This window comes from Panthera leo, chromosome C1, assembly GCF_018350215.1.
Source record: "Panthera leo isolate Ple1 chromosome C1, P.leo_Ple1_pat1.1, whole genome shotgun sequence".
NCBI classification, from domain to species: Eukaryota; Metazoa; Chordata; class Mammalia; order Carnivora; family Felidae; genus Panthera; species Panthera leo.
Window position 1 is genome coordinate 126,512,785 of NC_056686.1, and position 26,272 is coordinate 126,539,056.

Below are 26,272 nucleotides of genomic sequence, written 5' to 3' on the forward strand. Positions count from 1 at the left end.
GTCTGCTGGCTCTGCATGGAATAGCTCAGTTTACACATCAGCCAGAGCATTAAATGTCTAATATGCTGGGGCACTCAATCAGTTAAACGTCCCAGTCTTGGTATCAGCTCAGATCATGATCTTATGGTTTATAGGATCAAGCCCCCATCTAGCTCTGTGCTAACAGCCCAGAGTCTGCTTGGGATTCTCTCTCTCCCTCTCTCTCTGCCCCTCCCCAGCTCACACACACTGTCTCTAAACAAAATAAACATTTTAAAAAATGTCTAATATGCTGTCAGGAAGCTTCACCATTCATCAATATGGGAAATGGCTCAAATTACCTGCAATTTACTCAACTTCTGTGGCAAACTTGCCTCACTTTGGCATTCATAAAACAAATCAAGAGAGAGGAAATCGACGGTGCCCTAGAAATAAGTAAATAGGATCGTTAGAACATAAGCAATTTCAAGATAAAGTACTGTTCAGAAGTATCCTTTTTTGTTTCTCCTCCTCCTACTAAATGGATACTCCAAAGTGAGATTTTCCAGGAAAAAGCAGGTAGAGGAGAAGCTGGGACAGAGTGAGAATGTATGGAGGCCTTGTGCCTGCATGTTGCTGGGAATGTATCACCACATACTCAGCAAAGTGCTCGGCACACAATAAGTGCTCAATAAATGTATATGATTAAATGAGGGAATGACGGGGAGCCTGGGTGGCTCAGTCGGTTGAGCATCCAACTTCGGCTCAGGTCATGATCTCACGGTCTGTGGGTTCAAGCCCCGCGTTGGGCTCTGTGCTGACAGCTCAGAGCCTGGAGCCTGCTTCGGATTCTGTGTCTTCCTCTCTCTCTGCCCCTCCCCTGCTCATGCTCTGTCTCTCTCTCTCTCAAAAATGAATAAACATTCAAAAAAAATTTTTAAAAAAAGATTTAAATGAGGGAATGAAGTACTGGATGCCAGAAATGGTGGGTTTCCACCAAAGAAGTGAGCACTAATGGAGTCAGAGGCCAGAGCTGCCCTGGTCAGCCCCCTCCTCACAGCCGTCCCACTTTGCTGGGACAGAGATAGCGGAGCACTCAGACACCCACAGGATCTGCAGTGATCTCTGCAGACCTACAGGGGTTTGGGGCTTTGTTTTAATTGTAGGCTATCGTCACTGGCCTACTGTCAGGCCACAGTTTTCAAGTCCACCCTAGTTGACCCTAGCTTGACCCATTGTATTATCCGAGAGCACAGCTCTTATGGTCCTGGACATATCTATCCCTCTGCACAGTCTCTGGCCTGCATATGTTCTAAGAACTTCAGATTCACAGTCTAAACACATAAAGATACCACTGTGATTCCATCCCTGCCTTTCTCAGAAGTCATTGTATCCTTGTCATGACTAGATCAGAGCCTGTTATCTCTCCTTCATAGATCATCTGTTCCCTCGGGACACAGACCCTTGATAATGGCATCCGATGACAACCAAGTGCACCATGGACCTTTGATAATTGACTCATCACTAGCTCCCTATGGCTTTCCAGATCAAGTCTCATCCGTGTTTACCCAATAGCCTACATGCTTGCTCCACTTTGGTGAGTACCACCAAACCCCTTCCCCACCCCCTCTCAGCTCTTACTTTTGTTTGTCATTTCTGTACAACACATAGTCGCTTAGTTCCCACCCTTGAAAGTCATTGCAGTGGAGGAAGATTTAAAGAGTAGAACCACTGAAGCGTACAACTTAACACAGAGTGTTAGTAAATGCACCAATTACATGAAAAATTGCAGAAAGTTAGAAGTGCTATAAGGAAGTCTACATCAGTGGTCTTCAAACTTACCTGGGGCTCACCTGGAAACTATGAAGACCCAGGACAGTCCCTCCACATGAAGCCTTGGCTTATGCGCTTTACTAGCTCTCCAAGTGATTCTGGTACACAACAAGACTTGGAAAGTGCTGGTCTAAACAAAGGGCTATGTGTTCCAAGTGGAGAGAGAAAGCAAATCAAGTTGAGCAAGGGAGTATTGTTAAATGAGGCCTCCCGATGGAAAGTGTATGCACGTGTATGTCATAAATGGGTAGAATTTTGTTGGAAGAGATTTGGGCAAATCTAGGATAAGAAGCACACTGAATGGTGCATGCAAGACGGGGAAGAAAGCATAGCATATACACTGGGAAAAATAGGAGGGGAGACCCCAAGACAGCTTGAGTGAGCCACACCTGGAAGGCCCTGAGGGATTTGCACCAATTTCTCCCATCTGTGGCAACACATAACATAAAATTTACCAAGTTCACTGGCATTAGGTGCATTCACATTGTTGTGCAACCATCACCATAATCCATGCAACACATCTTTTTTTTTTTTTTTTAATGTTTAAATATTTTTGAGGGTGCGGGGAGAAGGAGGAAGACAGAGGATCTGAAGTAGGCTTTGTGCTGACAGCAGAGAGCCTGATGCAGGTCTCAGACTCACGGACCACAAGATCATGACTGGAGTCAAATGCCTTAACTGGCATTTGACTGGGTGCCTGAGCCACCCAGGCACGTCCATGCAATGCATCTTTGAATCTCAGAGTGAGCACTGAGTGTAGATTCCCAGTAGGGAATTAATAAAAACTGGGCTCATGGAAACTCCAGAAGCACTGCATGGCATGGACTGGGGCAAAGAGACCAGTCCAAAGGCTATTGCTTGACAAGCACTTTTCTGATCAGCACTTTGGTCTCCTGAGTTCATAACCGATAGCGGTTATCACCCCTTGTAAATTAATTTAGATGGCATTCTGGCCATATGGTCAGCCTTGAAACTATTTTTTCAGAATCTTATCAAAACTGGATTTTAAGTTCCTGAGATGGTAAATCTGAGGACCGGACCCTGACCTATGGGGCCCCCATCGTAGCACAGGCACCACGTAGACAGACAGTGTTTGTCACATGGCACTGTGATATCTATACAGCACCCTACAGAAATCTGCAAAACTACAGAAATCAGCTATTTTTCCAGGTGATTTTCCACACTGCCCAGCAGCCAAGCTTACACAGGCCAAAGCTGTTTAATTCTCAGATGTTTTAACTTTTCTTATTAAAATTATAGTTAATAAAATTATAGTTAAAAAGTTATGTTCAGAGGAGGCAGAAAACAAGATGATACTCTAGGGAGTTTTGTTATTTAAAAAAACAAAATAAGGGGCACCTGGGTGGCTCAGTTGGTTAAGCGTCTGACTCTTGATAGTGGCTCAGGTTATGGTCTCATGGTTTTTGGGTCAAGCCCCACAATGAGTTCTGGGCTGACAGCATGGAGCCTTCTTGGGATTCTCTTTCTTCTCTCTCTCTCTCTCTCTCTCAAAATAGATAAACTTAAAGAAACAAACAACCTTTACCTGTCCTTATATCTCTTTTGCTATTAACACACCTCTCCTCTAATAAGCTATTTTGGACTCTTTTAGTTAAAAAAAAAAAATCAGAGCAAACAAGCATTTGACTTATTTACATAGGCAAAAGCTGACACTAGATCAAGCAAGAGCTGGGACGCAATAAATGAGATTTTGTTTGTAAGGTAAACATGAATCTAGAGAATGGACAGCATTCAGAAGAGGCAGTTAATAAAAATGCCAGGCTAACAGATGAAAACTTCTCTAGTGTTCTAAAATGAAAATCACAACTTTCCTCAGATGTTGCAACTGCTATTTTGGGGTGCTGTCATCACCTTGGCAAGAGCACACGTGGACGGTTCCAGCAGGAGCTCCGAGACTGCTTCAGCTTGCAGGACCACAGAGAGTTTTCCGCCTAAAACCAACCAGAGAAACCAGCTGCAGGTGAGTGAGGCAGGATGCTGGGGCTGCAGAAGCAGCGTGGGGACTCATTTCCTGTTCCATGTTCACTGACTTTAAAAATGATTTCTGAAGAAATCACTTAACATGACTTTACCCTAGCTGAAAGATTTTAGATAACAAGGTGCCTTTAAAAACAAAACAAAGTCCCTTTAGAGAATGTTTCATCTAAATCAGGACTCAGAAATGCAGGACACTTGTCTTTTACAAGAATAAAAGCAGGGCAGGCTGGGTGGCTCTTCCTGAAATTAAGAGTCTCTTGATTTCGTCTCAGGTCATGATCCTGGGGTGGTGGGATCCAGCCCTGTGTTGGGCTCCACACTGAGCATGGAGCCTGCTTGGGATTCTCTTTCTCTCTCCTTCTGCCCCTCTCCCTCACTCTTTCTCTTCTCTCTTAAAATAAAACAAAATAACAAACACACACACACACAAAGAATAAAAGCAATTACCCTGCCCTGCCCCTCCAGTGTAGAAGGTGGTGAGGTGAGAACTGCTTCCTCACTTTGTCTGTTTAACACTTTCTGCTGTTACCCGGTCCTTATTCATTGCCCTGAACATCAGTTCAGCCCCTCCTGTGCACGGAGGGGAAAACGAAGGAACTATAAACACCTGTAGCGTGTACCCACTTGATTTGATACTTGATTACCTGCAGTGGTGCTCAGCAGTTGTGTGCGTCCAAATCCCCTGTGTGCTTGTCAGCAGACTGGGGCGGGCTCTGCAACAGTGCATTTTAACAAGCTTCCCAGGTGCTCCTGACCCTCGTCCTCAGACCACCACTTGAGAAACACGGCTGCGGAGGAGGGGTTCCTCAGCCGTTTGTATTGCCAACTGACTCTTTCATGTGCCTGAGTCTTTATCTCCCCCTGGATTGTGTGCTCGCTGAGGAGCAAAATTTAAAACAATCACTCCAGATAGCAACTTCAGCACTGGGTGCATAGCAGACCTGTGGTTTGGAAACGCTAAATGAAAACCAAATAAAATCAGAGTTTGAGAGTTAAACTGTAAGGCTGTGTGCTGACAATGAAACCACCACTCACAACTACAAAAGTGCTTTTTTTTTTTGTAGTTATCTTTATACCCAACATGGGGCTTGAACTCATGACCCAGATATCAAGAGTCGCAAGCTCTTCCAACTAAGCCAGAAACAGGTGCCCCAAAAGGAGCTTATTTTGATAAACGTGGTAGAACTTTGAAATCTCCTAAGCAGGAATTTCACTTACAGACATTTAGTCCTCATTCTGATAAGATAACGCTATTTTCTAGTTACTCAAATGATTGTCCCTGATGGATCCATTTCACCTTTCACCGATTTCTATTCTTCATTCTATCGTCACATCAGCACACATGGAACATAAGTTCCCAGCTTGTGCTTAACATCTTAAAATGTACAATAATCTGTAGGCCAAAGAAATGAAATAAGAGTACAGTTAATCCCTAAATAGATGAACTCACAGATTATTTTTTTTTAATTTTTTAATGTTTATTCATTTTGAGAGAGAGAGAAAGAGAAAAAGTGTGTGAGCATGAGTGGGAGAGAGGAAGATTGAGAAGGAGACACAGAATCCAAAGCAGGCTCCAGGTTCTGTGCTGTCAGCACAGAGCCCGATGTGGGGCTCAAACTCACAAACCGTGAGATCATGACCTGAGCCAAAGTTAGATGCCCAACCGACTGAACAAGCCAGGCACCCCATAGATAATTTCTAATTGACTCTGCAAGCTGCTTTTAGAATTAGAGTGAACAAATGTACTTGAAGTTCTAGAAATTCTCATGGTTCCCAACCTATTGCCAGTGCAAGCATAAACTATACTTTTTAACATACTGTCAAATGCAGATTACTCAAAACCAGATTCTCACGTGAAGCTTGCAGTTCATGTTTTCTATGGAACTGAAAGGGGGATAATTGCTCTGCTTTAGAAAAATTTATCTTGCATTTTGTTGGACATAATTAAACAGGTGTTCATATGTCTATGAACTCAAAGACATGAACAGGTGTTCATGTGTCTAGCTCAAAACTGGTATTTGCTGTGGGTTGAGAATGAACTGTTGTAAGCCTGTGTAGAAAACCACTGCACAGCATTGTGTAAATTCCTGTCCCTCCTATGCATTGCTGGACCTCACTAAAGGATAAGCTCACCTGTTTCCACCATAAAGGGAAGTTGTTCCACTAAAAACCGTTGCGGCTGTTTATAAAAAAAAAAAAAATAGCCCCCTTTCCTCTTGCTCCTTCCCTTTTTGCCTCAAATACTCCAATAAAAGTAATCTGGCCAATATTGAACTGCCAATATCAATGCTTCAAGCTACTACTACTGCTTGGGCAGGCAGGTAATACTGGTGTTACCCTGGGTTGTGTCTCAGTGTTGTGCAAGTGGGGGATGTTGTGTGCAATTCTACTCTTCCCACAAGAGAAATGTTCCCGCTCTCCCAGCCTCCAACTCTCTGCCCGAATCCTCTCTTCTACTGAATCCTCCCCACTGGCAGCACATTGAACACATAAACAGGAGGTTTATAATAACAGATATAGAAAGATTAGAAAAGAAGAAAAGAATTTTTCAAAAATTGTGGTAAAAAAAAAAAAATATATATATATATATATATCAAAATTTACCCTTAAAAATTATAAGTGTACAGTTTAGTGGCATTAAGTACATTCACATTGTTGTGCAGCTGTCACCACCATCCATCTTCAGAACTTTTTCAACATCCTAAACTGAAACTCTATATTCACTGGGCAGGAATTCCCCATTCCCCAGACCTCCTAACCCCTAGTAACTACTATTCTACTTCCTGTTTCTGTGAATTTCATTATTGTAGGTCCTTCATGTAGGTGGAATCATACAATGTGTGTCCTTTTGTGACTGGCTTATTTCACTTCGCATAATGTCTTCAGGGTTCATCTATGTTATAGCAGGTGTCAGAATTTCATTTCTTTTTAAGTCTGAATAATATTCCATTGTATAAATAGCACATTTTGTTTATCCATTCACCCATCCATGGACATTTGGGTTATTTCCACCTTTCAGCTATGTAAATAACACTGTTATGAACATAGGTATAGTATAGATACCTGTTCAAGTCCCTGCTTTCAATTCTTTTATGTAGGTACACCCAAGCGCTAGATGATAGAGTAATTTTATGTTTAATTTCTTGAGGAACTGCCACACTCTTTTCCATAAGGGCTACACCATTTCACAGTCCTGCCTGCAATGCATAAAGATTACAATTTCTCTATATCTCTACCAACACCTGTGATTTTCTGCTTTTTAAAATAATAACTATTCTTATGGGTGTGAAGTGCTATCTTGTTGTGGTTTTCATTTGCTCTACACAATGATTGAGCATCCTTAATAATTGAGTTAATCTTTGTATATGGTACAAGGTAAGAGTCTAACTTTCTTCCTTTGCATGCAGATATTCACTTCTCCCAGGAACACTTGTTGAAAAGACTCTTTTCCCCACTGAAAGGTCTTCATACTCTTGTAGAAAATTATTTGACCATTTGGTAAGGGTTTATTTGTGGGCTTTCTATTTTATTCCATTGGTGTATATGTCCATCCTTAAGCTAGTACCACACTATTTTGATTATTAGAGCTTTGTAGTAAGTTTTGAAATCAGGAAGTGTGAGTCTGCCAACTTTGTTCTTTTTCAAGAATGTTTTGGTTATTTGGGGTCCCTTGAGATTCCATATGTATTTAAGGATGGATTTTTCTATTTTTGCAAAAACTGTCACTAGGATTTTGATAGGGATTTCAATGAATCTGTAGACTGCTTTGGGTAGTACTGGAATTTCAACAATATTAAGTTTTCCGATCCATGAACAAAGGATAACTTTCCAGTTATTTTTGTTTCCTTTACCTTCTTTCAGCAATGTTCTAAAGTTTTCAGTGCACAAGTCTTTTGTGTCCTTGGTTAAGTTCAGAAAAGAACTTTTAAAAACTATTTATTAGAGTGAGCAGAACTCCCAGTCGTTAAGTGTGAGCCGTGTATGGTGACTTCTTTCCAAAGAGTGCAGTATGGAAAGGAGGAAAAAATAATAACTTTACAGTAGAGATACCTGAAAAACACAACCTCAACCAGGTGATCAAGGTCAATATTAACAGTATAAATCACAGTGATAGTCTGTATCCTTGATATATGATGAAAATAACACTTTATTCTGTAATCTTCCTTCCTAAAACCCATAATCTCAACCTATTCACGAGAGAAACATCAGACAAACCCCAATAGAATTTGCAGTCACAAAAGATGACATATTAAATTATTCCATTCATATGAAATGTTCAGAACAGGGAAATCTAGAGATATAGGAAGTTAATTAGCAGATGCTTAGGACTGAGATGGGAGAGGAGAATGGAGATAGTAAGATGATAGTTCCAGCCCCATGCTGGGTATAGAGACTACTTAAAAATAAAATCTTTATACATATTCACAAAGCTGTATGACCATATCTAATTCCAAAACATTTTCACCACCAAAAAAGAAATTCCTTGGGGTGCCTGGGTGGCTCAGTTGGTTGAGCGCCAGACTTCAGCTCAGGTCACGATCTCATGGTTCATGGGTTCAAGCCCCTCATCGGGCTCTGTGCTGACAGCTCAGAGCCTGGAGCTTGCTTTGGATTCTGTGTCTCCCTCTCTCTGCCCCTCTACCACTCACACTCCGTCTCTCTCTCTCAAAAATAAATAAACATTAAAAAAATGTTTAAAATAAATTCATTATCCATTAGCTGTCACTTCCTGTTCTCTTTTCTAGCCCCAGATATAGCCTATCTACTGTAGTGTCTCTATGCCTCTTCTGGAGATTTAATATAAATGAAATCATATAATATGTGGTCTTTTCTGATTGGCTGCTTTCACTTAGTTTAATGTCTTCAAGGTACATTCATGTTGTGGCACATATCATTTCTTTTTGGGTAAATAATATTCCATTGTATGTATATGCCACATGTTGTTTATCCATCAACTGAGGGACATTAGGGTTGTTTCCACTTTGGGTTATTATAAAAAATGTTGCTATGAATGTTTGTGATAAGCTTTCTTCCAGACATTTGTTTTCATTTCTCTCAGACATACTCCTAGAAGAGAAATTGTTGAATCATAGGTAACTCTAAAGTTTATCTGTTTCAAGGGGTTCCTGACTAGCTCAGTTGGTAGAGCATGCAACTCTTGATCTGGGGAGTTCACTTTGTGAACTCACAAAGTGAGTTCAAGCCCCATGCTGAGTATAGAGATTACTTAAAAATAAAATCTTAAAAAAATAAATCAAAAAATAAAGTTTATCTGTTTGAGAAACTACCGGAGTGTTTCCCAAAATGGCTTCACCATACCACTGGCTTCACCAGTGGTATGGGTCCCAGTTTCTCTACATCATTGCCAACAATTGTTATTGTTTGTTTTGTTTTTATTACAGCCATCCTGGTTGACGTGAGGTGGTATTCTGTTTTAATTGTTGGATTCAGAGGTCACTCCATGGGCATTTTTATAGAATTTTGTGCTTTTTTTTTAAAAAAAAGCAGTTCAGTAATTTTTTATAGTATTTTGCTTTTAACCAACTCATGTTATACAACTGTTTTGTGTATATTAGGTGATATATTTGAAAAAGAACAATAAGGCTATGGGATTGGACTAAAAAAGGAGTGGAAAATAAGAGAAAGAGAGAAAGAAGGAAAACCACCTGTTGGAATAAGAAGGAGACTGAAAAAATAATTTACTTTGTGTCCTGCATTATATTGGGGTAGATAATCTAGTGATATTGATGAAACACAAAATGAAGGATGAGAGGAATGAGCAGAAAAGGAAAATATGAGCTCAAAAAAGAAAGTGTTTAGTAACCTGATGAAACTTAAGAATGGAATCTACAGACATTTTAATAAACATGTATATCTACTTTATAATCAAAATAATTCTAGAGAGTCTGTCCTCAAAACAAGATAGATTTTCCTTTGTTTGAGATGGACCAAGTTCAATCTTGCCTTCTTTCAAAGTTCATTTACCCAGCACTTCTTCAGTAGAATTACAGCCAACAAATATTTACGTGCTCACTTGCCCCCAAGACGGGCTTTCCAAAGAATGCAGTTTCAAATTCAGCCTCTCCTCATCTCCTACCCTCTACCGAGAGCTCACTAAACTGACTGTGGCTTCTCACTGTCTCCATGCAGGGGCTTTAACCTCTTCCTGGAATCCTCTTTTCTAATCCATTTGCTTGCTCCCTCCCTTGGCTTTCCTGAGGACAGTCTTCCTGACACCCCTATCTGAACCAGCTCCCTCCACACTCATACTCTTTCTTCCCTTGCCCTGCTTTCATTTTTAACATAGAAAAATGTTTAATCTCTCTATAATCAAATACGTGCCAGTGAGGCATATAAGGAGATAATAGTTTTCAGCTGTCAAATTACCAATAACAAAATGATTATATCATTGAAGACAGGCTGAGTAGGGTCAGAAAAATTTTATAACTGTTGGTATACACTATTACAGTGTTTCTGGAAAATAATTTAGCAACATGCTTTAAAGTCTTAAAGAATGCACATTTTTTGAACAAGTGATTTCAATTCTAAGAATCAGAAAGAATTTATTGAATGGAAGATAGACAAAGATTTATATATAGGAATGTTCATTGCAATGTATTTTGTAATGTGAAAATTAAACTTACATATATATGACATATATAAGTGAGAGAAATATTTAAAACTCTATGATCCGTTCATAGGTGGATTTTATATTTATTTTTAATAAAATGAGAATGTACTCATAAAATATCTAAAGTTTAAAAAGTAGAATATACAAGTCTGCATTATGTTATATACTATGTATACAAATATACACAGAGTATATAATAAAAAACAGAAAGCATATATAATCCAAAACTGGTTCTTAAAATTGGTATACCTCAGATTCGCCTAGGAATTTATTAAAATCACAAATGTACTCATCCTGCCTAAACCTACTGAATCAGAACCTCAATTACTTATAAAGCAGGAATATGGACAATTGCAATTACTCTCTCCTCACTACCAATCAGTGTATCGTTATTTTATCTTTGTAGTTGTCTTCTCTGCTGGAATGTAAACTTCAGCTAGAATGCATAACTTGCTTTGCATGAGAAAAGGGGGAGACTGAGGGAAGACTGGCAATCCTGAAGCCTTGGAGAGGCAGGGAGGCAGGAATGGAGTAGGAAGGACAGAAAGATACTCTCACAGACTCGAGACTGGAGAAGGGGTGCTTAAAAGACATTTTTCAAAGGAAATGCTGGAACTATGCAATATAAACCACCCCTGCTTCTCTCCACGGGAGTATCTTCAATACAGTATTAATTTCTCACCAATGAATACAAAAGACAAGACTACTGAAGAGGAAGAAATGCCAAGTCCTGCTTTAAGGAGGAAGGGAGAAGGTGGGTCAGCTATCAGGGTTGTGTGTACTTACCTTGAGAAGCATATTTTTCATGGTAAATCTCATAGGCTTTTCTGTGGGCATCAGTGAGGGTCTGGAGATGTGAAGGTCTTGATTCCTGGTGTGGAAACTCTTTTATCACCTCCTCCAAGTCACTAAACGTGAACCAGATCTTAACCAGGTCCCCAAAGGAGTGGAAGGCGAATGTGGCATAGTCCGCAAAGAGATCAGCAAAGACTTCTCTTCTCTGGACCGTGCTGGCAGGAAGGGTCTGGTGATGCAGAACGACCAGGGGCTGAAGCTGTGCGGTCTTGAGAGTCTCAAGGAGTTGCCGGTAGCACTGCACTGTTTTGCTGTCTGGGTTCTTGGAGCTTCCTGTTGGGAGAAGTTGTGCCCATGGAAGAAATACTTTGTAATGGGTGATCTTACTGGCACGAACACTATTAAAGAACTTCGGCAGGAAAGCGGGCAGTGGTTGGCGACAAACATAAATGCTTCTGTCCTCTGCTGCAAAATTAGAACGCTGGTTTCCCAGTGGATCACTCAAGTTGTATAGCAAGTCATTGGTGAGAGGACCAGCAGCTGAAATGAATTTTCTATCAGATTCCCAATCTAACCCCCAGCACGAAAAGCTCAGGAGGACAATAAAGACTGAATTCCAGGCCAGCTCCATTTTCAAGGACCTGTTAGGAAGTACATGGAATCGTTACTTTATAACAACAGCCAGGTTGTAAAATGCTAAGTGATTATTAACAGTTAATATTTAACTGCGTTATCTGTGATAATGAAATCAGTACATGGCTTACCAGTGTAATATCAAAAATTTAAAGACCATAAGAGATAACACAAAGACCTCAAACATTTCGCACAATTTAAGCAGATGAACCTGGAAAGTGTCTGAAGGGAAAAGTTCTCCGTGTTTTTTTTTATTAATTTCAAATTATTTTAAAATTTGTTTATACACAAAAAACTCATTTACATAACAGAACAAAGATTGCATCCCTTGCCAAACCTTTTTCCCCCTTAAAAATATATAAGTAAATGATGAACACATTGTGTAAAAGATTCAAATGTAAAAGCGTAAAAGACAAACCTGCAAATTCCTCTTCCCCAACTCCCCTCACCTTCCTTGGGTAAGCACTCTAAACACTGTTTCCTTCCAGTTTTCTTTTTTTATGTAGCTGAATGGTTATGCAGGTTTAAATCTTGTGAAAGTTACTTAATTTGTCTGTGCCTCTGTTTCCTCATTGGTAACAATGATGAGTAGATAAATTGTGAGAATTAAAAGAGATCATTCTTCAATGTGTTTGAAACAGTGCAACTCAACGAACGCTACATATACACAAATGCCAACATACATAAGTGTATAACATTTTAAACATATAATTTAACATATATGGGATTATACTTTATGTATTGTTCCTCAGATTTCTTTTTTCCACTTAACAGTTCTCAGAGTTCTGTCTATATCAGAAAATATAGACCCGCTTCTTCTTTTTTTTTTTATTAACTTTTTAATGTTTTTATTTATTTTTGAGACAGAGAGAGACAGAGCATGAATGGGGGAGGGTCAGAGAGAGGGAGACACAGAATCTGAAACGGGCTCCAGGCTCTGAGCTGTCAGCACAGAGCCCGACACGGGGCTCGAACCCACGGACTACGAGATCATGACCTGAGCCAAAGTCGGCCACTCAACCGACTGAGCCACCCAGGCGCCCCTAGACCCGCTTCTTTTTAACAGATGCATAGTATGCCCCATAAGGATGTACCCTAATTGAACCTCTCATATATCGAGTACTGGTTGATTCTTAATTGTAATGTGTTGTAAATGAATCTTTGTCTACACGTATGACCATTTCTTTAAGACAGAGTCTTGGAAATTAAGTTCCTGACTCAGTGTTATACTACTATTTAGAATTTTGATTGAAACCCAAATAGTTATCCAAAATAGGCTTCATCAAATTTAAATCCTACCTAAAGTTTAGAGGTGTGCCTAAATCTGTGTTTTGCTAATACCTGTCATAAAACTTCACATTTTTGACACTTTGAAAAATGAAAATATTATCTCCTTGTCAATTTTTCATTTTTCTGCTTAAAAGGGATAGTTAGCTATTCATGTTATATCATATATGTGTGGTTTATTTCTGGGCTGTTTTGTTCCATTGATCTATGTGTCTGTTTTTATGCCAATGCCATACTATTTTGCTTGCTACAGCTTCATAATATAGTCTGAAATCAGGGAGTGTGATACCTTGGGCTTTGTTTTTCCCTCAAGATTGCTTTAGCTATTCAGGGCCTTTTGTGGTTGCATACACATTTTAGAATTGTTCGTTCTATTTCTATGGAAAATGCCATTGGAATTTTGATAGGGATTACATTAAATCCATAGATTGCTTTGGGTAGTATGGACATTTTAACAATGTCAATTCTTCCAATTCATGAGTGTGGAATATCTTCCCATTTATTTGTATCTTCTTCAATTTACTTCATCAGTGTCTTATGGTTGTCAGTGTACACATCCCTGATTATATTTATTCCCTAGGTATTTTAATCTAGGTATTGCATTTGATACAATTGTAAGTAGATTGTTTTCTTAATTTCTCTTTCTGATAGCTCATTATTAGTGTATAGAAATGCAACACATTTTTATTATTGATTTTGTATCCTGCAAGTTTGCTGAATTTGTGGATTCCTTCCAACAGTTTTTTGGTGGAGTCTTTAGAGTTTTCTATATATGATATATCATCTGCGAATAGTGACAATTTTATACTTTTCTTTCTGATTTGGATGCCTTTTGTTTCTTTTTCTTGACTAATTGCTCTGGCCAAAGCTTCTAATACTGTTATTGAATAAAAGTGGTGAAAGTTTACATTCTTGTCTTGTTGCTGACATTAGAGGAAAAGCTTCCAGCTTCTCACCATTTGAGTATGATGTTATCTGTGGGCTTGTTGTATATGGTCTCTATTTGTTGAGGTATGTTCCCTTTGTACCCACTTTTGTTGGGGTTTAGTCATAAATGGATGTTGAATTTTGTCAATTTTTTTTTTCTACATCTACTGAGGTGATCATATGATTTTTGTCCTTCATTTTGTTAATGTGGTATATCACATTGATTTGTAGATGTTGAACTATCCTTGCATCCCTGGAACAAATCCCAGTTGATCATGGTGTATGATCCTTTTAATGTATTGTTGAATTTGGTATACTAATATTAAGGATTTTCATATCAATGTTCATAAGAGACATTGGCCTATAATTTTTTCTTTTAGTGACTTTGTCTGATATTGGTATTAGGTTAATGCTGGCCTTATAAAACAAGTTTATAAGTGTTCCCTCCTCTTCCATTTTTTGGAAGAATTGGAGGGTTGGTATTAATCTTCTTTAAATGGTTGGTAGAATTCATCACTGAAGCCATTTAATCCTGGACTTTTGTTTTTTGGGAGGTTTTTGATTATTGATTCAGATCCCTTACTAGTAATTGGTCTGTTCAGACTTTTTCTTTATGACTCAGTCTTGGTAAGTTGTATATTTCTAGGAATTTATTTCTTCTAGGTTGTTCTACTTGTGTACAATTGCTCATAGTAGTCTCTTATGATGCTTTGTATTTCTGTGGTATCTGTGGTAACGTCACCTCTTTCCTTTGGATTTGAAGTCCTCTTTTTTTCTTGGTGAGTCCAGTTAAAGGTTTGTCATTTTTTTCTCTTTTCAGAAAACCAGCTCTGTTTCTTTGAGCTTTTCTTCTATTGTCATTTTAGTCTTTATTTTATGTCCTCTGTTATTTTCTTCCTTCTACTAACATTTGTTGTTTTCTAGTTCTTTGAGATGTAAAGTTAGGTTTTCCTTTTTTTGTTTTTTGAGAGAGCACGTGTGAGCAGCGAGGGGGAAAGAATCCCAAGCAGGTTCCACACTGTCAGTGTGGAGCCCTATGTGAAGCTCAAACTCACTAACTGTGAGATCACGACTTGGGCCCAAATCAAGAGTCAGACACTTAAACTATTGAACCACCCAGGCGCCCCTAAAGTTAGCTTGTTTTTCCTGAGATGTTTGTTTCTTAATGTAGCTATTTATCCCTTTGAAGTTCCCTCTTAGGGAGCACCTGGCTGGCTCAACTGGAAGTACGGGCCACTTTTGATTTCGGGGTCATGAGTTCCAGCCCCACATTGGGTGTAGAGATTACTTATATAAATAAAACTTAAAAAGTTCCCTCCAAGAACTGCTTTTGCTGGGGTGCTTGGGTGGCTCAGTTGGTTAAGCACTGGACCCCTGTTTTTGGCTCAGGTCATGATCTCACAGTTCATGAGTTCAAGTTCCACATAGGGGTCTGAACTGACAGTGTGGAGCCTGCTTGGGATCTCTGTCTCCCTCTCTCTGCCCCTCTCCTGCTCACGCTCTTCAAAAATAAACATTAAAAAAAAAAAAAAACCCTGCTTTCCTGCATCCCATAAATTTTTGTATGTTGTATTCCCGTTTTCATTTGTCTCAAGATACTTTAGAATTTATTTTTTCTTTGAAACTAGTTGTTTGGTAGCAATCTCCATATACTTGTTGATTTCCCAGTTCTCTTTTGTAACTGATTTCTAGTTTCACACCATATTATGGTCGGAAAAGATACTTATTTCAATCTCAAATTTATTAAGACTTATTCTATGGTGTAACATATGATCTACCCTGGAGAATGTTCCCTGTGTGCTTAAGAATGTGTTCTGTTGGGGCGCCTGGGTGGCTCAGTCGGTTAAGCGTCCGACTTTGTCTCAGGTCACGATCTCGCGGTCCGTGAGTTTGAGCCCCACGTCGGGCTCTGGGCTGATGGCTCAGAGCCTGGAGCCTGCTTCCGATTCTGTGTCTCCCTCTCTCTCTGACCCTGCCCCGTTCATGCTCTGTCTCTGTCTCAAAAATAAATAAACTTAAAAAAAAATTAAAAAAAAAAAAGAATGTGTTGTTACTTTTAGATAGAATGTCCTGTCCTGTATATGCTTGGTAACTCCACTTGGTTATAGTCAATGCTTCCTGGGGTGCCTGGGTGGCTCAGTTTGCAAAGCATCAGACTCTTAATTTTGGCTCAGGACATGATCTCACGATTTATGAGATTGAGCCCTGCATTGGGCTCTGTGTTGATAGCGCAGAGACCTGCTTGGGATTCTCTCTGCCCCTCCCCTGCTCATATCCTCTCTCTCAAAATAAATATACTTAAAAATATCGTAAAGTCATTGTTTCCTTATTGATATTTTGTCTGGATTATCTATTCATTGATCACAATAGGTACTGAAGTCTCCTACTATTATTGTACTTCTATTTCTCCCTGTAGGGATGTTAATACTGTCTTTATATATTTAGGTATTCCTATAGCTGTATTTGCACATTTTCTTCTCCATGTGTCGTATAGATATTTCCATTTCAAACATACAGGTTTAGTTTTGTTTGTATATCCTACAATATAGTTGTACCACAACTTATGTAGTCATTTCCTTATTGATGGACATCTGTTATAATTTTGTGGAAAACACATTAAGTTTATAGATAAGCTAACAAATGACAACATTCAAGTCTTCCCATTCAGAAACATGTTACATCCACTTACTAAACACTTGTCTAATTTTCTTCATAAGGATCTTATACACGCTCCATCATCCATTAGCCACTTCATCACCTCCCTGACAAGTAACATGTAGAAGAAAAGGGCATGTGGAATGTGTGGAAATATAAACACACTTAATCAGATATGCAAAAACTTAGGACTTCATTTGCAGTAAGGCCCTCCCTCACCTTGCTCTGGAGCCCCTACTCAAATGGCAAAATTGGGAAGAGGAGAGATTAACCAAAAAAGAACTCCTCTTTCCTAGGCTTCGAATTTCCCTTTGGGTAAATATTGATAAAATTAAAGTTCAAATTCCTGTCAGGCTATTTCTTTCAGGTCCTCTCCATCCCATTTTATCATGTTGGGAGTCAGTGCAGAGGGGCTTGCTGTCTCCTGGGTTTTCACTAGAATATTCTTCCTTTCACCTATTACTGAATGTCCTATTTGTGCCTTACACTAGCATCTCCTAACTGCCTCAACAGGGAGTTTGAGATCCTGTACCCTGAGGTTTCCTCTTCCCAATAGCTTCACCTACCCTCATTAATTAGAAACATACTTTTGACAGAGGAATTTACAGTCTGCATCTGCTAATTATGCAACTTCTTCACTTGATCTTAGCCAAAAGGCCGAGAAGTGATAACTGTGCACTTCTTTATTCATTTCCAGTCCTCTTCACCCTGTTGTTTTCAAGCCATTGGACAGTGAAGTTATTATTAATGAACTCACATACAAAATACAAACATTCCCTGACCCTAAAGGCCCCCAAATGCCCAGCTGTTGTTAAAAGGTACAGCAGAAACTGCTACATCATGAACATACTGATGATGAAGACGTTTAGAAAGTTTATTGTACTATCTTAAAAAACAAAACAGAATTGGAATTAATCTTGGAAGGTAATTTCCAAAGCCCCTTAGCCTTTATATGAATTCTAATAAGGACTCCTCATAGGAACCTAGTCCTAGAGGCTTATAATGCCACACACTTCCACCCACCTGCCCCATAGTAAGCAAACTGGGAACAAGACTCATGTTAAGCATAGCTGCGCCCCCATAAATCAAGTTTGAACTGTGTGGGTACATTTATACATGGATTTTTCCAATAAATATATTGGAAAAATTTCCAGACATCTGCAAGAAATTTCAAAAAACTTGTAGACAAATCTTGTAGTCTAGAAATACTGAAAAAGTTAAGAAAAAGGTATTAAGAATACAATATATAATACATATAACATACAAAATATGTGTTAATCAACTGTATATTATCAGTAAGGCTTCCAGTCAACAGTAGGCAATGTTAGTGGTTAAGTTTTGCGGAAGCCAAAAGTTATACACAGATTTTTGACTGCATGGGGGAACTGGTGCCACCAACCTCCATGTTGTTCAAGGGTCAAATGCAGATGAAAGCAATAATTAGAGTAGGGTGGAAATAAAAATGGACAACTGCAGAACACATTATTTTATTTTGACAAAGAAAAAGCAGTAGTTGGCAATTGTAAAAAGTTACCTCTCCAGTAAGATACTATATACCATAAAAATAACAGACCTTTTTCTATACATGAAAACAAGGCCTCAGTTACAGAAAGCACACATCATTGGGTTCCAACTTCATTTAGACAAGCACGCTAAACAATGTGCTAAAGCTTGTGTTAATATAAAAGCTTATTACAGGAACGTGACATACAGGACCACCAACTAGGTTCTTATTCCTCAAAATAAATCTTCCTGAAGCCTTGTTCCCAGAAACATGTCTCTTGCTAGTAGAGCTACATCCAGACTCTAGGCCGGAAGGTAGGGGCCAGTTTTTCTGGTTACTTTCAATATCTTAATCTTCAAGCAAGTAATTAGGGTTAACTACTAAGTAGGGATCCTCTTCATAGCTCTCACTTCCTTCTGTAGAGCCTTTCAGTCCAGCTTGGGTGAGCTCAATCAGAACATGATCCTGTGAAACACAAAGATTTGTCCTGAGGTCTCCAGCAGTAGTGTAAAAATGCCCCATCCACATAATTTGACCCTTCTGAGTATTAGCAACTAGCATTTTCTTCCATTTCTCCTTCATAACCTCTCAGAGAAAGGACTATACCTTAAAATCTTTACCAAGTTTTGCTACACCCCTTTCCCATTAGGATACAGATCTTTTATAACATAAATCTCTTTTGAAAAATTACAAAATACATAGGCAAGCTCAATGTTGTGATTTTAGTAAGGTTTCCTGGCATACTACATCTTGTAAATATGATTTCAAAAAAGACAAAATACATGAATTTTAAGGTTATGCAATTGTGTAAAATCCTGATAAATATGGTTATCATTCTGTTTATCACTCTGATAAGTGTTCTAATTTCATTTAGTATAAATTTTTAGTTACTAGCCACTAACTCTTTCATATACCACCCGTTCATAATTCAGTTAGAGGTATAATCTAAAGATAATTAACATGGAAAAATTTTCACTCTGAGCTAATAAAAAAAAGTAGAACATGCCACATAGCTTAAATGTACCTGTAAGTTGATCTAAAATACCCACAAATGAGAGGAACTCCTAGCCAAGCCCATATAGAACTCAGGAAATAGTGTTCGATCTTAAGAAGGTAGAAATGTCCTATAGTATGAGCACTACTGCCATCAAGAGGGACTGGACACTTTTAAGATCTCACTTTATGTACTAACAAGCCCTTACAGGAAGAACACTTGATCAGCACAGTGTAATTTCTCTAGTCTTTTGTAAATGAGCTAGCTAGCTCAGGTGGTGTCAAACTTAAAAAGGTAGCTCCAGTTTAGATCAGCTAATTTTACCAAATGTCCCAAAGTAGACTTGTGGTGTGGGTCAATTTATCTTACACTGATCCCAGAAGGCATTAGGAAGGGAAGGGCTGGCCTGGTGCAAACACACTGCCCAGCACTAGAAAGACAACTGAATGTTTACCACCCCAATTCAGATTTTCATAGATATTATACCACCTAATCATACACTCATCTACTCACACAAGTAAAGGGTTTTTCAGATGATACAATCCTGATAATGTGACACTCATAATATTTATAGAGTGAACACTGTAAAGTGAGCTACAGGGCAATTGAATCTGCCACTTAAACATAAAAATTCAATCACTCATCAAATATTTGATCTATGTGCCAGGCACCACTACAGGTCTTGGAGGTAGAATGATCAATAAAACAAAGTCCCTGGCCTCCTGGTGCTTGCATTCTAGTAAGTCAAACTGAAAACCTAGTGCCAGGCAATGATAAGCACTATGAAGTAACACAAAACAGGGTTAGGGAGTGATAGCAAGAAGGAGGCTCTTATTATTATTTTTTAAATGTTTATTTATTTTAGAAGGGGTGGAGGGGGACAGGAGGGAGAGAGAGGGAGAAAGAAGATCTGAAGTGCTGATAGTGCAGAGCCTGACGTGAAGCTCAAACCCACGAACTGTGAGATCATGACCTGAGCTGAAGTCGGATACTTAACTGACTGAGCCACCCAGGTGCTCCAGGAGGCTCTTATTTTGATAGGTTAGGCAAGAACCACCTCTTTGAGAAGGTAACATTTGAGCAGACACCAGAATGAAAGAGGGAACCTAGGTAAAGAGACAAAGGACAAGTGCGAAGGTCCTCATGTTTGGTGTGTCTCTGGAATAGTGACAAGGCCAGTATCACTGAGTAGCAACATGAAGAGTCCTATGCAAGAAGGTGAAGAGGTATACACCTAAGGAGGGGTTTGGTTGTAGAGGTTCTGCAGGCCATGTTATGGAGACTGGAAGGAAGAACTGGAAGGTAGGGCATGAAAACGTTTTGATTTGTTAAAAGATCTGTCTGGCTGCTGGACAGAGAGCTAGTACAAAGGGGGACAGTTAGGAGGCTCCTGTGAAAGTTCAGGCATAGTAGCTTGAGTAAATGTGAAGGCGGTGAGAATAGAACACAGAATATATACACTGAAGGCAGGGCTCACAGGATTTGCTGCTTAAAGGAGTGGCTATGAGGGAAAACTGGCATCATGGATGATTCTAACGTGTTTGGCTTACAACTGAATAAATGGGAACACTGTGGAGGGGGTGGAGGAAAGAACTGTTTTGCACACATTAAGCATGAGATGCCTATAGTTCACAAGTAGGCAGCTGGTTACCGACATCTGGAGTTTAGAGGAGAGGTGACAGCTGAATCTGGGAGACATCAGTGGATGGATTTAAATTCATAGAACCAAATGAGATCACTTAGGTAATCAATGTAAATACAAAAGAGGTCTGAGGATTGAGTACAGCACTCCATTTAAAAAGTGACAAGACTCAGGAAAAGAGACTAAGAGGAAATAACCAAAGAGATAGGAGAAGACCCAGGAAAATATGGTGACTCAGAAGGAGCAATCAACAGTGACAGACCAATAGGCCAAATATAGAGAATGACCAACTGATGTGAGTAGGGAGGAGGCATGCCTGTAATGATCCTGTTAGAGACTGGAAGAAGTCATAGCACTGGGTAGTGCCACTGTGAGGTAGGTAGGATCAGTAAAGAAGAATCCACTTGATGGGAATGCAAGCTGGTGCAGCCACTCTGGAAAACAGTATGGAGGTTCCTCAAAAAACTAAAAATAGAACTACCCTCTGACCCAGCAAATGCACTACTAGGTATTTGTCCACGGGATACAGGTGTGCTGTTTCGAAGGGACACATGCACCCCCATGTTTATAGCAGCACTATCAACAATAGCCAAAGTATGGAAACAGCCCAAACGTCCATTGATGGATGAAGGGATAAAGAAGATGTATATACATACAATGGAGTATTACTCGGCGATCGAAAAGAATGAAATCTTGTCATTTACAACAGATGAACGTAAGGGAAGGGAAACAAAAATAATATAAAAACAGGGAGGGGGACAAAATGACTCACAAATATGGAGAACAAACAGGGTTACTGGAGGGGTTGTGGGAGTGGGGGATGGGCTAAATGGGTAAGGAGCGTTAAGGAATCTACTCCTGAAATCATTGTTGTATGATATGCTAACTAATTTGGTGTAAATAAATAAACAAAACAAAATAAAACAAAATAAATTTTTGGTCTCTATCCCAGACCTACTAAATTACAAATTCTGGGAGTGGTTCCAGTGATCTGCGTTTTAGTAAGTTTTTCAGATGATTCTGGTGCATGCTAAAATTGAGAACCATTGGATTAAATTGAGTTACTCAAATGAAACCTCCATCTTATTCATTTCCTCAAAATGGCCTCCCTCAGGGCTGTATGTTCCAGGCCCCTTGGAGGTTTATGTATGCCCTGCCCAGAATGCAGTAAAGCTTGTTCTTATCTTTCCTATAATGGCTAGATAACTAGTAGAGGTAACATAGTTTCTTCCCCTCCCTCTCATGTGGCACACAGATGGGGCAACGAGTGTGTTAAATGTTAAACCCTTTGACCTCATCACAGTGACCTCTGCATATCCCTGCACCTCCTTGCTTTATAAAATCTGTGGATTAAGTTCTGGACTTTACAAAGGGTATCTGCTTAGCACCTGGATCATCGTCCACGTGACTCCCCTTGTCATTAAGTTACCCTGAATAAAACTCTGCGTATATGGTAAAAAAAAAGGAAAAGAAAAGAAAAAAGAAGAGTCCACTTGAGATTAGTGGCATGAATTTAAAGTAGGACATGGCACATGATTGTATGCCTTTCTCCAGATACTTTTAACTGCTTGGATATGGCACAGTAAAAAGATTTAGATTTAACCAAGGCTGGGGTTTTGCCAATCAAGTAGAACAGAGAAATTATAAAGTGTGAGAAAATAGTGATCATTGGGACAGACCATAGACTGTAAGCTGGGTGATGGGGGAGGTGAGTATGTGGGGAAGATGAAATATAGAAAACAGGCAATAGAGGTCAGAATGCTTGCAGGTTTATGGTAAAGGGAGTGGAGTGGAAAACAAAGATTAAAATAGTCTGATAGTAAGACCCTAACCCTACCTTCCCAGATTTAACTTAGGTTCTGCTGATTCCAGCAGAGGAAGTAAGTCAATTAACTGCTGTAAATTCTCTCTTTTTTACAACTCATAATTCTTTTTTTCCTTTCGATGTTTTTTTTATTTTTGAGAGAGAGAGAGACAGACCATGAGCAGGGGAGGGCCAGAGAGAAAGGGAGACACAGAATCTGAAGCAGGCTCCAGGCTCTGAGCTGTCAGCACAGAGCCCTACGCAGGGCTCGAACCCACGAACTGCAGTATCATGACCTGAGCCTAAGTCAGGCACTTAACCAACTAAGCCACCCTGGCACCCCACAACTCATAATTTTAACTAGATCCCAATGATTCAAAATAAATGAACATCTATGAACCTGCAGGTATGAAGCATGGACTCCCTCCCTCATTAATAAGCAAGAGTAGCTATGTACGTACATAGTGGGTGAGTCGATGGATGACTTTCTCTATAATTCTCTTTTTATTTATAAGTTCCTCTTCAGAATCTATTTCTGATTCGATTTCCTTCAAATACCAGTTAACAAGCTCACTCCTCTTTAATGCAGACTCATCCTCTTCTGCAACAAAAAATACATTTCAAAAGGATTAAATTTGCCTTCTAGCAAATTGTATTGCCAATCCTTGGGGTTTGCATACACAAGATAATGTACAGATTAGATAACCATCAACCTGTCAGAAAGAATACCTGCTAAAATAAGGTTTGCAATGTTCCAGTGTAAGCCTGAAATAACCTGTCATATTACTTGTATTAAAGTATGCCTCACTTTATCCTGAGGAAAAAAATCTAATAAAATAGAGATTATAAGAAACAAGTTTCTTGAAGCTATTAATATTTCAAAGTATGAAGCTGTTTCCTTCACCTTCTATGAGAATGTTTGCCAATAGTAATTGACAGCATAAATTAGCAACAGCAAGCAAAACTTCTTAAACATAACTTTTCCTCTTTGGAATAAGGAAGATTTTACACAGCTGAACCAAGAAGTGAAATCCAAGGGCATTACTCAAAATAAAAAATTATCAACTTATTTCAGCAAGGTCTATCTATACTGAATGATTATCTACTTTGTCAAAGTCCAAAGCAGAAGTCCAAATTCACAAGAAAAGATGGAACCTGGATAATAGCGTAACTAACACAGAAGCAAAGTATTAATAAGAGAAAACTCTTAGTCTTGGTTCTAGCTACTGTTAATAAAATGAAAAATGAAAAATAGGAAAATTCTAGCTTTACTGACAATGGCTTTGAAAAGTTTTATTATGGGTGTACTGAAACTTCAGTGGTTGGTCTAAATGTTCTCGGTAAGTGACCTTCTTGGCTTAAAGTTGTATTCTCTGTGCTGGACTAGAGAACAGCTGTCCACCTGAAGACTGAGAATTCATTACTACTAGGTGAACAGTATTTTTTTTCTAAGGAAAAGAAGATCTAGCAGAATTTATCTGTGGAATGCATACAGTGCCTGGGCGCTAACCATTATCTTTGCTCCATCAATGGTTTGCCATGTTTAAAATTTGACTACATGAGAAAAAGACAAATGAAATACAATGTGAACACAAGAACATGTGAGCTCCCAAAAGTTTTTATGTGAGAAGAGGGTGGGAGGGCTAAAACCTGTTTGTCATACTGGCCTCTTTACTGCCTTCTCTCCTCCCCCCCACTGGTCTACAACTCCCAAGGGGCAAAAACTACAGGATTCAAATCTTTAGTAAGCTAAGACAACCTCACTGTTCTCTTCCTTCCACAGACAGGACACTGTGATGAGAGTGTCCAGAAGCCAGCATTTTTGGACTTTTAAATAAGAATTATCTGAGTGCTAACCAGCAAACTAAAGTTTAAGTTCAACACCTTGATTTCATCATTTTCTATGCCAACTACAGGCATGGTGGAATAGCATAGTAAAGCAGTTAATTAAGATAGGCAGGATACTAGTGTCCAGATATCACACTTTATATACAGAGAAATGAGGATTTTACTTCATTTTTAGGTATAGAATGTACCTGTGCCAATATGGTCTTTTCAGTTCAATTACTTGCCTACAAAAATAAATAACCTAGAGTCATCCATTTGAAGTAAAGCCATTGTCAGGAACAGTGATTTTGCATCTGTAAAAACATTTAAGTGCTTCTTTATATATTATCAGATCCTAACTTCTGATTCTCAAAAATATTAAAATAGGTGAAGGACATTAAAAAATGATCTTTGTCTGACAATGAACTTGTGGGTGAAAGGTCCAGACTGTCAGATATACTGATACATTTTCTTTGCCAAAGTGAGCCTCTATAACAACTTATGATCTCTTCCGACAAAACAGTCTTTATCAGTTAGAAGTGGCTTATACAAATACAACTTATATGAATGACTAAGCATGTGGCCATACTAGGTAAAGCCTTACCTTCCTCCATCTTTCTGAGGTGAAGCACAATAAGGTTAGAGATTCGGCAGTACTCAGAGAAGCCCAGCCTTAAGGAGGCTTTAGGAACAAAATCTTGGTTTATGTCTTCACTGTGGCCATTGATTCCATTCACAGGAGCAGGGCTGTCAACATGACCTAAGTGAAATATCAACCATCTGAATCTTGTTTTTGTGCCTCCAACACTCCTCCATCAAATGTTTATATAAGTATACTACTTCTATTTTAATACTAACTTCTACACAAGCATATAGTTACACTATTTAGTCATTTTACAAATAAATTAGAAACAAATTTGTAAATGCTAATAGTGAAAACAGAAACTAATTTGGAAGGAATGGGAAGGATGGCAGTTATGAAGATTCCCTGATCTAAAAGTTCATTTGCTGCTTCAGATTCGGTGTCTCCCTCTCTCTCTGTCTTTCCCCTACTTGCACTCTCTCACTCAAAAATAAACATTGAAAAAAAAACCCAAACAAACAGGGTTGGGGGGGCACTGGCTGGCTCAGTTGGTTAAGCGTCTGACTACAGCTCAGGTCATGAGCTCGTGGTCCATGAGTTTGAGCCCTGTGCCAGGCTCTGTGCGGACAGCTCAGAGCCTGGAGCCTATTTCGGATTTTGTGTCTCCCTCTCTCTGTGTCCTTCCCCAACTTGCGCGCTCTCTCTCTCAAAACTAAATAAACATTAAAAAAAATTTTTTTTAAGTTCATTTGCAATATTATACACAAAATGTGAAAATCTGTTATTTGTCTGTTTTTTGGTTTTTTTAAAGTTTATTTATTTTGAGAGAGAGAGCGAGAGCACAAATGGAGGAACAGAGACAGGGAGAGAGAAAGAATCCCAAGCAGTCTCTGCACTGTCAGCACAGAGTCTGATGTGGGGCTCAAACTCACAAACCATGAGATCATAACCTGAGCCAAAATCAAGAGTCGGATGCTTAACTGACGCCCCAGTATTTATCTGTTTTAATGTAGTCAAGAACATGTTTTTACTTCAAAAGCAAAATAACAATAAATCAGGCCAGGAAATTAAGTTCACTGTCACCATTTTGGTGTATTTTCTTCCAATCTTTCACACATAGATATTCTATATGAATTATTTAATTGTATTTTACCTTGTAAACAGTTAGTACAATTCAATATCCATTTTTTCCCTTTTGCTA

At 39.0% G+C, this 26,272-nt stretch overlaps 2 protein-coding genes across 3 annotated transcripts in view; both read right to left on the minus strand.

Moving 5' to 3' along the window:
• LCT (lactase) overlaps nucleotides 1-11,846 on the minus strand; it is a 50,510-nt gene extending 38,664 nt beyond the window's left edge. Inside the window, exons 1-3 of the mRNA XM_042948589.1 lie at nucleotides 11,207-11,846; nucleotides 3,664-3,743; nucleotides 321-404 (exon numbers count right to left, since the gene is read on the minus strand). Of these exons, the coding sequence (XP_042804523.1) occupies nucleotides 321-404; nucleotides 3,664-3,743; nucleotides 11,207-11,846 (804 nt within the window). The remainder of the gene's footprint in view (nucleotides 1-320; nucleotides 405-3,663; nucleotides 3,744-11,206) is intronic.
• A 6,342-nt stretch (nucleotides 11,847-18,188) lies between these two features.
• Nucleotides 18,189-26,272, minus strand: part of MCM6 (minichromosome maintenance complex component 6) — a 38,900-nt gene continuing 30,816 nt past the window's right edge. For both annotated transcript variants that reach the window (XM_042948593.1, XM_042948594.1), the window contains exons 15-17: nucleotides 25,093-25,248; nucleotides 23,123-23,262; nucleotides 18,189-18,686 (exon numbers count right to left, since the gene is read on the minus strand). In XM_042948593.1, coding sequence (XP_042804527.1) covers nucleotides 18,570-18,686; nucleotides 23,123-23,262; nucleotides 25,093-25,248 — 413 coding nt within the window. In that variant the 3' untranslated portion in view covers nucleotides 18,189-18,569. The remainder of the gene's footprint in view (nucleotides 18,687-23,122; nucleotides 23,263-25,092; nucleotides 25,249-26,272) is intronic.